At 41.7% G+C, this 13276-nt stretch overlaps 2 protein-coding genes across 3 annotated transcripts in view; one reads left to right on the forward strand and one right to left on the reverse strand.

The window, feature by feature from the left end:
- LOC123481536 overlaps positions 1–13276 on the forward strand; it is a 44564-nt gene that overhangs the window by 7874 nt on the left and 23414 nt on the right. The gene's annotated exons all lie outside the window — the stretch shown is intronic.
- Positions 1–13276, reverse strand: part of LOC121535719 (serine protease FAM111A-like) — a 31510-nt gene that overhangs the window by 7470 nt on the left and 10764 nt on the right. For both annotated transcript variants that reach the window (XM_045205934.1, XM_045205935.1), the window contains exons 2-3: positions 5036–5153; positions 4868–4942 (exon numbers count right to left, since the gene is read on the reverse strand). In XM_045205934.1, coding sequence (XP_045061869.1) covers positions 4868–4942; positions 5036–5083 — 123 coding nt within the window. In that variant the 5' untranslated portion in view covers positions 5084–5153. The remainder of the gene's footprint in view (positions 1–4867; positions 4943–5035; positions 5154–13276) is intronic.

A 13276-nucleotide genomic window follows, 5' to 3' on the forward strand; every position in this document is an offset into this window, starting at 1 on the left:
CTAGGTTACTGTTGCCTAGGTTACTGTTGCCTACTGATGACGTTACAAGCGTAATTCAGAAATTAGGGAGCAATGTTTATTAGAGAAGAATGGATTGACTTTTTCAATGCTAGTTAAGGATACTATAGTTATGACGTTTCACATTGGATTTATTAACTACAAAAAGGTAAAAAGTGTTTTTCATTATAGTGCTGCTCTGCACACGTAAGCTTGTTAGCTAGCTAGCTAACGTTTGCTCTGGTCCAACGTTAAACCAACTCGGAAGTTCAAAGACATTCAAAGTTACTCCATAGAAGCCGCTCCTCCGTAGGTATAATTTCAACATATTTTATACAAGTTTTGTCTGTTGAAATTTGGTTACCATGATGACATAATCTTGTGGTTGAAATTTCACCCTCAAAACAGTTTATGTTGATGACTTTTTTTCCAAATCCAATGTATTTACCACGTAGATTCCACATCACAATACATTGACAAATGATGTTTTAACAACGTTGATTCAACCAGCTTGTGCCCAGTGGGTAGTGCAGAGGCCTTGTCCGAAATCTGTAATTCCTACTCCTTATTAAAACTACATACTGTGTAGTAAGCATACAACAGACTATTTACAACATACCGTTATGTAAAGTGTGGTAGGACCAGTGCTAAGACCCCTAATTAAAGCTGCATCAGCATTCCGGGGTCCAGAGCCCCACAATGTTTCAGTTTAGTCTTTAAAGACTTTGTTCTGAGAGACACGAGGAAACAAAAGGGTTAATAACAAGGGAGAGGGAGATTCCCACAGCAACATCTGCTAGGCTGCATTCAATGTGGTTGAAACCAGCGTTGAAGTTGGTAAACCAGCGTTGAAGTTGGTAAACCAGCGTTGAAGTTGGTAAACCAGCGTTGAAGTTGGTAAACAAGCGCAAGTTGGTAAACCAGCTGAAGTTGGTAAACCAGCGTTGAAGTTGGTAAACCAGCGTTGAAGTTGGTAAACCAGCGTTGGTAAACAGCGAAGTTGGTAAACCAGCGTTGAAGTTGGTAAACCAGCGTTGAAGTTGGTAAACCAGCGTTGCAGTTGGTAAACCAGCAGTTGGTAAACCAGCGTTGAAGTTGGTAAACCAGCGTTGAAGTTGGTAAACCAGCGTAGTTGGTAAACAGCTGAAGTTGGTAAACCAGCGTGAAGTTGGTAAACCAGCGTTGAAGTTGGTAAACCAGCGTTGAAGTTGGTAAACCAGCGTTGAAGTTGGTAAACCAGCGTTGAAGTTGGTAAACCAGCGTTGAAGTTGGTAAACCAGCGTTGAAGTTGGTAAACCAGCGTTGAAGTTGGTAAACCAGCGTTGAAGTTGGTAAACCAGCGTTGAAGTTGGTAAACCAGCGTTGAAGTTGGTAAACCAGCGTTGAAGTTGGTAAACCAGCGTTGAAGTTGGTAAACCAGCGTTGAAGTTGGTAAACCAGCGTTGAAGTTGGTAAACCAGCGTTGAAGTTGGTAAACCAGCATTGAAGTTGGTAAACCAGCGTTGAAGTTGGTAAACTAGCGGGGTTTTGGGAGCTTGGATGAGGATACTTTAAAAAAGGCGCACTCCTTACATTTGTGAATACCCTCAAAGACTGAGCCACCAACATAAATGTTGACAATGGAGCAAATGCATCCCATGACATTTTCACATGCAAATAACACTTCTTAGTAATGAATGAGAGTTCATCAGAGCGGCCAGTACGCAGGCTCTTTCATCATGATGGCAAATTCAGCACTCTGATTGGCGTGCCCACACCCTGAGATTTGCAGAGAAACAGACAAAGATTTCCTACGCTGTAAGTTTTAATCTAACTTGTTGGGAAAGTGGTCAAAATAGCTGATTTGTACAGTACATTTTGGATTTCATAGCATTCAAATGGGAGTTAACAAGAGGAGCTTTAGAATGGGAGCTTTAGAATGGGAGCTTTAGAATGTGAGTTAACATTGGGAGCTTTAGAATGGGAGTTAACAAGGGGAGCTTTAGAATGGGAGCTTTAGAATGGGAGTTAACAAGAGGAGCTGTAGAATGGGAGCTTTAGAAAGGGAGTTAACAAGGGGAGCTTTAGAATGGGAGTTAACAAGGGGAGCTTTAGAATGGGAGCTTTAGAATGGGAGTTAACAATGGGAGCTTTAGAATGGGAGTTAACAAGAGGAGCTGTAGAATGGGAGCTTTAGAAAGGGAGTTAACAAGAGAGCTTAAGGGAGCTTTAGAATGGGAGTTAACAAGGGGAGCTTTAGAATGGGAGTTAACAAGGGGAGCTTTAGAACGGGAGTTAACAAGAGGAGCTTTAGAATGGGAGTTAACAAGGGGAGCTTTAGAATAGGAGCTTTAGAATGGGAGTTAACAAGAGGAGCTTTAGAATGGGAGTTAACAAGAGGAGCTTTAAAATAGGAGCTTTAGAATGGGAGTTAACAAGAGGAGCTTTAGAATGGGAGTTAACAAGGGGAGCTTTAGAATGGGAGCTTTAGAATGGGAGTTAACAAGAGGAGCTTTAGAATGAGAGCTTTAGAATGGGAGTTAACAAGAGGAGCTTTAGAATGGGAGTTAACAAGAGGAGCTTTAAAATAGGAGCTTTAGAATGGGAGCTTTAGAATGGGAGTTAACAAGAGGAGCTTTAGAATGGGAGCTTTATAATGGGAGTTAACAAGAGGAGCTTTATAATGGGAGTTAACAAGGGGAGCTTTAGAATGGGAGCTTTAGAATGGGAGTTAACAAGAGGAGCTTTAGAATGGGAGCTTTAGAATGGGAGTTAACAAGAGGAGCTTTAGAATGGGAGTTAACAAGAGGAGCTTTAGAATGGGAGTTAACAAGAGGAGCTTTAGAATGGGAGCTTTAGAATGGGAGTTAACAAGAGGAGCTTTAGAATGGGAGCTTTAGAATGGGAGTTAACAAGAGGAGCTTTAGAATGGGAGTTAACACGGGGAGCTTTAGAATGGGAGTTAACAAGAGGAGCTTTAGAATGGGAGCTTTAGATGGGAGTTAACAAGAGGAGCTTTAGAATGGGAGTTAACAAGGGAAGCTTTAGAATGGGAGCTTTAGAATGGGAGTTAACAAGAGGAGCTTTAGAATGGGAGCTTTAGAATGGGAGTTAACAAGAGGAGCTTTAGAATGGGAGTTAACAAGAGGAGCTTTAGAATGGGAGCTTTAGAATGGGAGTTAACAAGAGGTGCTTTAGAATGGGAGTTAACAAGGAGAGCTTTAGAATGGGAGTTAACAAGGGGAGCTTTAGAATGGGAGCTTTAGAATGGGAGTTAACAAGAGGAGCTTCAGAATGGGAGTTAACACGGGGAGCTTTAGAATGGAAGTTAACAAGGGAAGCTTTAGAATGGGAGCTTTAGAATGGGAGTTAACAAGAGGAGCTTTAGAATGGGAGCTTTATAATGGGAGTTAACAAGGGGAGCTTTAGAATAGTAGCTTTAGAATGGGAGTTAACAAGGGGAGCTTTAGAATGGGAGTTAACAAGAGGAGCTTTAGAATGGGAGCTTTAGAATGGGAGTTAACAAGAGGAGCTTTAGAATGGGAGTTAACAAGGGGAGCTTTAGAATGGGAGCTTTAGAATGGGAGTTAACAAGGGGAGCTTTAGAATGGGAGTTAACAAGATGAGCTTTAGAATGGGAGCTTTAGAATGGGAGTTAACAAGAGGAGCTTTAGAATGGGAGTTAACAAGGGGAGCTTTAGAATAGGAGCTTTAGAATGGGAGTTAACAAGGGGAGCTTTAGAATGGGAATTAACAAGAGGAGCTTTAGAATGGGAGCTTTAGAATGGGAGTTAACAAGGGAAGCTTTAGAATGTGAGTTAACAAGGGGAGCTTTAGAATGGGAGCTTTAGAATGGGAGCTTTAGAATGGGAGTTAACAAGGGGAGCTTTAGAATGGGAGTTAACAAGAGGAGCTTTAGAATGGGAGTTAACAAGAGGAGCTTTAGAATGGGAGCTTTAGAATGGGAGTTAACAAGAGGAGCTTTAGAATGAGAGTTAACAAGGGAAGCTTTAGAATGGGAGCTTTAGAATGGGAGTTAACAAGAGGAGCTTTAGAATGGGAGCTTCAGAATGGGAGTTAACAAGAGGAGCTTTAGAATGGGAGCTTTAGAATGGGAGTTAACAAGAGGAGCTTTAGAATGGGAGTTAACAAGGGGATTTTTAGAATAGGAGCTTTAGAATGGGAGTTAACAAGGGGAGCTTTAGAATGGGAGTTAACAAGAGGAGCTTTAGAATGGGAGCTTTAGAATTGGAGTTAACAAGAGGCGCTTTAGAATGGGAGCTTTAGAATGGGAGTTAACAAGGGGAGCTTTAGAATGGGAGTTAACAAGAGGAGCTTTAGAATGGGAGTTAAGAAGGGGAGCTTTAGAATGTGAGTTAACAAGGGGAGCTTTAGAATGGGAGTTAACAAGGGGAGCTTTAGAATGTGAGTTAACAAGGGGAGCTTTAGAATGGGAGTTGACAAGGGGAGCTTTAGAATGGGAGTTAACAAGGGGAGCTTTAGAATGGGAGTTAACAAGGGGAGCTTTAGAATGTGAGTTAACAAGAAGAGCTTTAGAATGGGAGTTAACAAGGGGAGCTTTAGAATGGGAGTTAACAAGGGGAGCTTTAGAACATTGAAAGTGGATGGAGGGAAGACAAAAGCTGAATAATTGAAAAAGTATAAATGATATCAAAAAGTTGTAAATATACAATTATTCCAGACTAGTCTGCACATTTTAAAGTTTGAATCACGTATCTAGCGTAAACAGAACAGTGTACGGAAAATAGCGTTCCAAAGAATAAAGAGTCAGAAATAAGTTGTACAATATTTAAAGTGTGACTGCTGAAGCAAGTCACGTTAATAAAAGAAAACTAAGATTAAAAGTAATATGACAGAGTGTGTGTGTAACCTTGGCATCAGCTCCTGGAGATTGGCCAGGAGTTTCTTGTTGGTTGTTTGAAGTGTTACTTGGACGAGAAGTCTTCTGTAATATAGAAAAACACCATCACATATTGTAGGTTATGAACGGTGACTCAAGTTGTAGACAGTTGGTTTGGTAGAACTCCTTTCAAAATACCTTCAAAAATTGGTCCAGTAGATGTTGTTTCTTTGCTCTATCTCCCATGGCAACAGCACAGTACTATTCTGCCACCAGCACAAACAATGATGCCACTTTCGTATGGTAATGAGGAAACCTTCAAAATAAAAGCCAGCATTTCAACACATTGTAATATCATTAGTTGAATAATAAGATAAAATTGGCCATTGATTAAAATGATATTGTGCCAACAAGAAAAGGCACTAAGTTATTTATGAGAAAAAAATATATATATATGCTTTAAAAAAATGTTTGACCAATAATGACCAATAATGGGGCTCCTGAGTGGCGCAGTGGTCTAAGGCACTGCATCGCAGTGCTAACTGTGCCACTAGAGATCCTGGTTCGAATCCAGGCTCTGTCGCAGCCGGCCGCGACCGGGAGACTCATGGGTGACGCACAATTGGCCCAGCGTTGTCCAGGGTAGGGGAGGGAATGGCCGGCAGGGATGTAGCTCAGTTGATAGAGCATGGCGTTTGCAACGCCAGGGTTGTGGGTTCGATTCCCACGGGGGGCCAGTATAAAAAAAACAAACATGTATTCACTAACTGTAAGTCGCTCTGGATAAGAGCGTCTGCTAAATGACTAAAATGTAAAATGTAAATGTAATTAAAAAATACTATGTTTATTATACAATGTTTTTATCTATCCTGTAGTCTAGTAATTTATAATTAATTTATCTCTACCTATATGCACATATCTACTTCAATTACCTCATACCCATCGACCACATCGGCTCAGTACTGGTACCCTGTGTATATAGCCTAGTTATCACCTCGTACCCCCGCACATCGACTCAGTACTGGTACCCTGTGTATATAGCCTAGTTATCATGGACTCAGTACTGGTACCCTGTGTATATAGCCTAGTTATCATCTCGTACCCCTGCACATCGACTCAGTACTGGTACCCTGTGTATATAGCCTAGTTATCACCTCGTACCCCTGCACATCGACTCAGTTCTGGTACCCTGTGTATATAGCCTAGTTATCACCTCGTACCCCTGCACATCGACTCAGTACTGGTACCCTGTGTATATAGCCTAGTTATCACCTCATACCCCTGCACATCGGCTCAGTACTGGTACCCTGTGTATATAGCCTAGTTATCACCTCGTACCCCCGCACATCGGCTCAGTACTGGTACCCCGTGTATATAGCCTAGTTATCACCTCGTACCCCTGCACATGGACTCAGTTCTGGTACCCCGTGTATATAGCCTAGTTATCACCTCGTACCCCTGCACATCGGCTCAGTACTGGTACCCCGTGTATATAGCCTAGTTATCGTTACTCGTTGTGGATTTATTTATTGTGTTATTATTTCTCTGTGCATTGTTGGGAAGGACCCGTTAGTAAGCATTTCACTGTTAGTCTACACCTGTTGTTTACAAAGCATGTGACAAATTAAATGTGATACTAACCAAATACAGTGCCTTGCAAAAGTGTTCATACCCCTTGGATTTCTTCACATTTTATTGTGTTACAAAGTGGGATTGAAATGGATTTAATTGTAATTTTTTGTCAACAACCGACACAAAATACTCAGTAATCAATGTTCCCTCTAAGCTGTGCGCCTGCACCTGCCTCGCAGAAGAAATATCAGCCCACAGAGAGAAGCACGAGATTGAACTTCACTCAACTTTCCAGAGTTTTCCCCTTTAGTTAACACTATCAACGTTTCCCTTTACTGTGGCAATTGTGATCGAATCAATGCAATATTAGCCACTTTCAATGCAACATACTGAAACAAAACGAACTATGTAAGAGGTTTTTGCTCTGAGTAGGATTCTACTGAGCACGACTCAGTCCGCACAGACCGGTGCGGCATAACCAATCAGAGCTGCAGTAGGCCTATATGCAAATATACAACGGGTGGGTCTAACCCTGAACGCTGAATGGTTAAATCTGCATTCCAGCCGGTGTCTATTCCACAAGTTACCACCGGCTAAATCTATGATGTTAAAATGCTTATTTACATTGTTCCATCTGACTGTTTATAAACTTGATCTCCACTATAAAAAGCATCTAGACATTATCTCACATTTCTTTTAGACTAACATTTAGGTTTCAACAGCGGAGATATGTATAAACCTTTACATTTACATTTTAGTCATTTAGCAGACGCTCTTATCCAGAGCCACTTACAGTTAGTGAATACATTTTTTTTTTTTTTTTTTTATTCTGGCCCCCCGTGGGAATCAAACCCACAACCCTGGCGTTGCAAACGCCATGCTCTATCAACTGAGCTACATCCCTGCCGGCCATTCCCTCCCCTACCCTGGACGACGCTTGGCCAATTGTGCGCCGCCCATGAGTCTCCCGGTCGCGGCCGGCTGCGACAGAGCCTGGATTCGAACCAGGATCTCTAGTGGCACAGTTAGCACTGCGATGCAGTGCCTTAGACCACTGCGCCACTCAGGAGTAAACCTTGCTGTCTTGTCTCTCCGACATTTACAACGTTGTTTCAATATTCAAATCCAATCTCCAGCTGCCCCATAGTAATGAATGTGTCGGGAGTCGGGATGAGACAGGCAGGCAGGCAGGCAGATTTTCTCAGCCAGTCGAAATCATGAATCAGCATACATTTTATGGATATATACAAACCACTATCAATAGAAAACAGGTAAAACTAAACGAAGTGCAGCTAGTTTGAAGTCTTTCCAGCTTCAGTTTGAAGTTATTGTGTTAGCTGTGTTGTTGGCTAGCTCCTCTGAACAACAGTGTCCTGACGAGAGAGCACATTTTCTATGCCAGGTGAAATTGCGCAACATTAGCTCATTGTTATGGATGTATCCAAATAAATGTCACTAGAAAACAGCTTTAAACAAATGCCGCTACTTCGTTGTTATTCTGGCTGCACTTTTTGATGTGACGTAAGTTAACCGTAGCTGGCTAGCTAGCAAGGGATAAGAATGTTGACAGCCACTATGGCAACGGAACATTTAGAATGAACGACTGGGTCGCTCGCGTCCATAGATACGGAACAAAAAGACTGAACGACTGGGTCGTATCCATAGATACAGAACAAAAAGACTGAACGACTGGGTTGTGTCTCTGGCAACCGAACCAATAGAACTAACGACCAGCCGGCTTGGGTAGCAACCATATATTTATGTCGGGAATATATATCTTGTGGAATGATGAAATAGTATAAATAAATTCATCAAAATAATATTTAATGAAAATAAGTCAACCATTATTTGAATATGTTGGTAACCCGTTGTATAAAAGCGATAATGCCCACGAAGCCGGTGTTTGGAGGATATATTGGCCCGAGACAAAGTCTAAACACTTATCACTTCAATAAACCATTGCCATATATGGATCTGTGCCATTTACTTTGAACTGGACTGTGTTTACAGCATGAGCGGTCGTGAGTAGATGAGCTTGTTATTGAGATCAAAGCGAGAGCTGCATGTAGCCACGTGTGCACATTTTGTTCTGATCCTTTGTTAGTTCTTCTACTAATCTCACTGCAACTCCCCTCCAAGTCTCCGACCACTACTTTGTATCCTTTTCTCTCTCGCGCTCCTCCAACACTACTCACTCTGCACCTACTCAGATGATAATGTGCCGTCGCAACCTTCGCTCTCTCTCTCCTCACAGAAGAGGGCTCCGGGCAGCAGAGCGGAAATGGAGGGAAACTAGACTCCCTGCGGACCGGTCATCTTTTCACTCCCTCCTCTCTACATTCTCTTCCTCTGTTTCCACTGCTAAAGCCACTTTCTACCACTCTAAATGTCAAGCCTCTGCCTCTAACCCTAGGAAGCTCTTTGCCACCTTCTCCTCCCTGCTGAATCCTCCTCCTCCTCCTCCCCCTCCCTCCTCTTTGTGGATGACTTCGTCAACCATTTTGAAAATAATATTGACGACATCCGATCCTCATTTAATAAGTCAAATGACACCGTTGGTCCTGCTCACACTGCCCTACCCTATGCTTTGACTTCTTTCTCCCCTCTCTCTCCAGATGAAATCTTGCGACTTGTGATGGCCGGCCGCCCAACAACCTGCCCGCTTGACCCTATCCCCTCCTCTCTTCTCCAGACCATTTCCGGAGACCTTCTCTGCCATGTCCCTTCTGTCTTCAAGAGAGCGAGAGTTGCACCCCTCCTCAAAAAACCTACACTCGATCCCTCCGATGTCAACAACTACAGACCAGTATCCCTTCTTTCTTTTCTCTCCAAAACTCTTGAGCGTGCCATCTCTAGCCAACTCTCCTGCTATCTCTCTCAGAATTACCTTCTTCATCCAAACCAGTCAGGTTTCAAGACTGGTCAATCAACTGAGACTGCTCTTTTCAGATAATTCATTTAATAGACTAATTGCTTAGTCTTATTATGAGTCGCATGTGAGGTATATATAATATGCATATATATCAAATATTACCCCACTACAAGACTGGGAGATCTTGTTGCTAGCTGAGCCGACCATGTCAAACCACACTGCCGTTTCATCCATGGCAATGATGTTGCTCTCCTTTCGGGCAATCTTTATGGTACTCACTGAAGTTCACTCGTAAACAAGTCCTGTAGACCCGGTCTTTATTTGAAGCAGGCGTTTATTTGCTAAAATGTGTGCCGATGCCAGGCAATTAATAGGGACAGCCGGCTATTTGAGACGTTTCATTGAAGCATTACGGTATGATTTATATGAGTTCGAGAAAATTCCTACGAAATACATTTTAAAAAACTCTACAGAAAATGCCTTTGCTGACCTCGATAATCCTCACGTCTCTGTATTACATTTCAATCTTGTTGTTATTGGTTTAGAAAACTAGGTAATAGGCCTTTAAAGTATACTCTAACCTTGACAGAATAGCAACACTATAACTTGTAAATAATGTTTTCCATTGTTGTTCTGAAACTTGATTATACTGTGTTCTGATAGCGTTGTAGCCTTGTTGTCTCTTGTAATAAAACTCTACAAAAAGTTCCTTTGATGACCTTGATAGATAATCTAGTTTGTAAATAATCTTGTTTCTGTAATACTTTTTGGAAACCTGGTAATATTCCTATGCCTTCACTGTGTACTGCTAACCTTGACAGATAAGCAGCACATATCGACCTACAACTTCTAAATCATTTTCTCCGTTGCTGTTCAGAAAGCGTGATTACACGGTGTCCTAATGTTAGATTAATTTGGATTTTAAGAATAATGACTAAAGAATTACACCCCAAACACAGTATAAATGTTAGAATTATCATGTGTCAACCCACTAACAGAAGGGCGTTACTAACCATTCAAGGGGGGAGGCGGGAACTGTTTAAGAAAGGTGGGAGGAGCATAGTGTTTTTGTTTGTCAAGAAGTATAAAGAAAGGAGATTTGTGTTTTGGCCTCAGAGCTCTCACCATGAATAAAAATACAGATAAGACTTGTGAGTTGTGGACCTTGAATCATTGATGATTAAAACTAGAGCCTTACAACCTCTGGTAATGATTCAAGCTTAGGGTGAATTAGAGATAGAAATTCACGTGACAGATTGGTCCTTCGAGCCGGATCTTAATACATCTTTATCGTTATAAAGACACCGAAATCCGTGCACGGGCGGGTGATAGCATCCGTTACAGAATCCTGGCCTTCCACGTTAAGGTGAAAAAACAGGCCGGTGATTACTCTTTATGAACGATAAAGACGTTAACAAGTTGAAAAAGCATTTTAATCCAGACTGCAAGGAAAAGGTCAGTAATTTTTATTCATGGATTTTGGTAAAATGAGTTGAACTTATTTACCAAAGAAGGTAATAATTATTACGACAGGGAGGGTCCGCAATTGATCCTAGAGGTAAATAGCTATTACAAAAAAAAACTAGTCCGAAATGACATGGTAGTGAATTGCAATCACAAATGTAAACTAAGTTAATATTGTCATTGTACGAATTGCAATGTTCAGTATAAACAGGGAAATAATTATCATCGTATGATAGGGCTGTGTCGGGAGTTCATATATGCGACTGGGCATTTGCTAGAACTGTGCAAACAAGTTTGACGGATGATAAGGTCGTATGTGTGTGAGACTTAATCCCTCGGAGACGTGATCATTATTTCAGGGGTGGAGGAAAAAAAAAATAAGTAGTGTGGAAAAAATTGGGTAACTTACTCTTTTCCTGAAACCGGAGTTTTAAATAGAAACTCTGGGTTAGGGGTTAAATAATTTTAAAGGGTTAATTACAAAAGCAAGAGGCGCACTAAGAGATTAGCTCCTACGAAAATAATTCGGGAGGGAATTATTTAAAAAACAAAAAGGGGGGGAGGGATTTCTTATTGTTCCACGATGGGAAAGACATCTTCTAAACAAATCCGAGAATTAACGGGAGATGAAAGAAATATGTTTTAGGGATCCATTTGGGAGAAGAGGTATGAATTTATTGGTCATCTCGAAGAAAAAAGTTAGTAGGCAGATGCATATAAAATTAGATGAAAAACAGCGAGCGGAGGGCTAGAGACAGCGAGGGTATGGCTTTTGAAGCGCGAAGGAGAGAGAAAGGGATATACAGAAAATGAAGTTTCAGGACCTCCCCCACAGCAAAGAGGAGAGAGGTTATATCCAGAGTTGGTAGAGCAAGCTTGGAAAGAAAGCCCAGATGACACCGTTGTCATGTGTAAAAGAAGATTAGGGGTGATCCCGTACTTCCCCCACCATATGACGGCCAAGCCGGAATGTTGGAAGGGCGGGAAGACGGGGGGCAGAGTAAAGAGGCCAGTGAAGAGAACAAAGAGGGGGAAGTTTTACAACAGGAGGTAGTCAGGTTAAGAATAGAATTGGCTAAAAACACCACAAAGCGATTATTTGAGAGGTACCTATATAAGTCCAACGAGTGGTCCTCTGTGGCTCAGCTGGTGGAGCACGGCGCTTGTAACGCCAAGGTAGTGGGTTCGATCCCCGGGACCACTAATAAAAAAATAAAAAATAATTTTAAAAAATGTATGCACGCATGACTGTAAGTCGCTTTGGATGGAAGCGTCTGCTAAATGACATGTTATTATGCGTGTGTATGAGCTTTCGCACTCAAGCGTAGACGTACGTTATGAGTGGGAAAGTAGAGAATATTTGCGTTTTTGGTCAGTTGGCAGACGCTCTAATCCGGAGCGACTTGAAGAGCCAATAGTGGTTTGCATGGAACTATTCTGTCGTGTTGGGCATTTGAATGGCAGAAGGTGAAATATGTGTGTATGAGGAAATTCAACGGTGGGTATGAATGATAACCGGATACTACTTAGTATTTGGTTGGTTAAATGCTAAATAAAAGATTTGAGGCGTGGTTATGGGGGAACTAGGAAGACGCACTTATTCAAAAAAGGAATGGGTGGAGAGAGTTTTTACGTGTATTAAAAGTTGCATTAGATAGACATATCTAGAATATTACTAAAGCTATGAAAATATGTTATAAGTACTTTTCCCGCGCCTCCCCATAATGTAGGAAGGAGCAGGGGGGGGGGAGTGAGAGACAGGACATCGTTCAAATGGTAGGGATGTCATTAAGTGTATGCTGATAAATAATATCAAGCGTTTGTTTTATTGATTGGGGCCGAATCAGAGAAAACTGTTAAAGATATTGAATAGCGAACTGAAAATGAAAGGCATAAAATACAGAATAATTGGACGATTTTAAAACGATAATTTATTTTGGTTAGGAAGCAAGTGGCATTGGCTGTTGTGCTGGGGAAATAGCGCCAGCCTGTGGTGGGTTCTGGATTTGTTATAAATAACTTTATATTTTAAACTAAAAGGAATAGACTACAATTGGAACATCAGAAAAAGGACAATATAATTCGTAATAGTTATGATAATTATTATTGATAGTTATTGCAGTTATTATTATCCTGAGTGGCGCAGTGGTCTAAGGCACTGCATCGCAGGGCTAACTGTGCCACTAGAGATCCTGGTTCGGAACCAGGTTCTGTCGCAGCCGACAGCGACCGGGAGACTCATGGGCGGTGCACAATTGGCCCAGTGTCGTCCAGGGTAGGGGGGGAAAATGGCCGGCAAGGATGGAGCTCAGTTGATAGAGCATGGGGTTTGCAACGCCAGGGTTATGGGTTCGATTCCCACGGGGGGGAGGCCAGTAAAAAAAATAAAGATAAAAATAATACAAATGTATTCACTAGGTTGCTCTGGATAGGAGCGTCTGCTGGGTGACTAGAATGTAAATGTATTATCATTGATTCAGTAATGGTAGGAGGGAAGTAGCGATAGAGCTGAGAGAATAAAAGAAAAAGAG

The sequence above is a fragment of the Coregonus clupeaformis genome, chromosome 21, assembly GCF_020615455.1.
Source record: "Coregonus clupeaformis isolate EN_2021a chromosome 21, ASM2061545v1, whole genome shotgun sequence".
Lineage (NCBI taxonomy): Eukaryota > Metazoa > Chordata > Actinopteri > Salmoniformes > Salmonidae > Coregonus > Coregonus clupeaformis.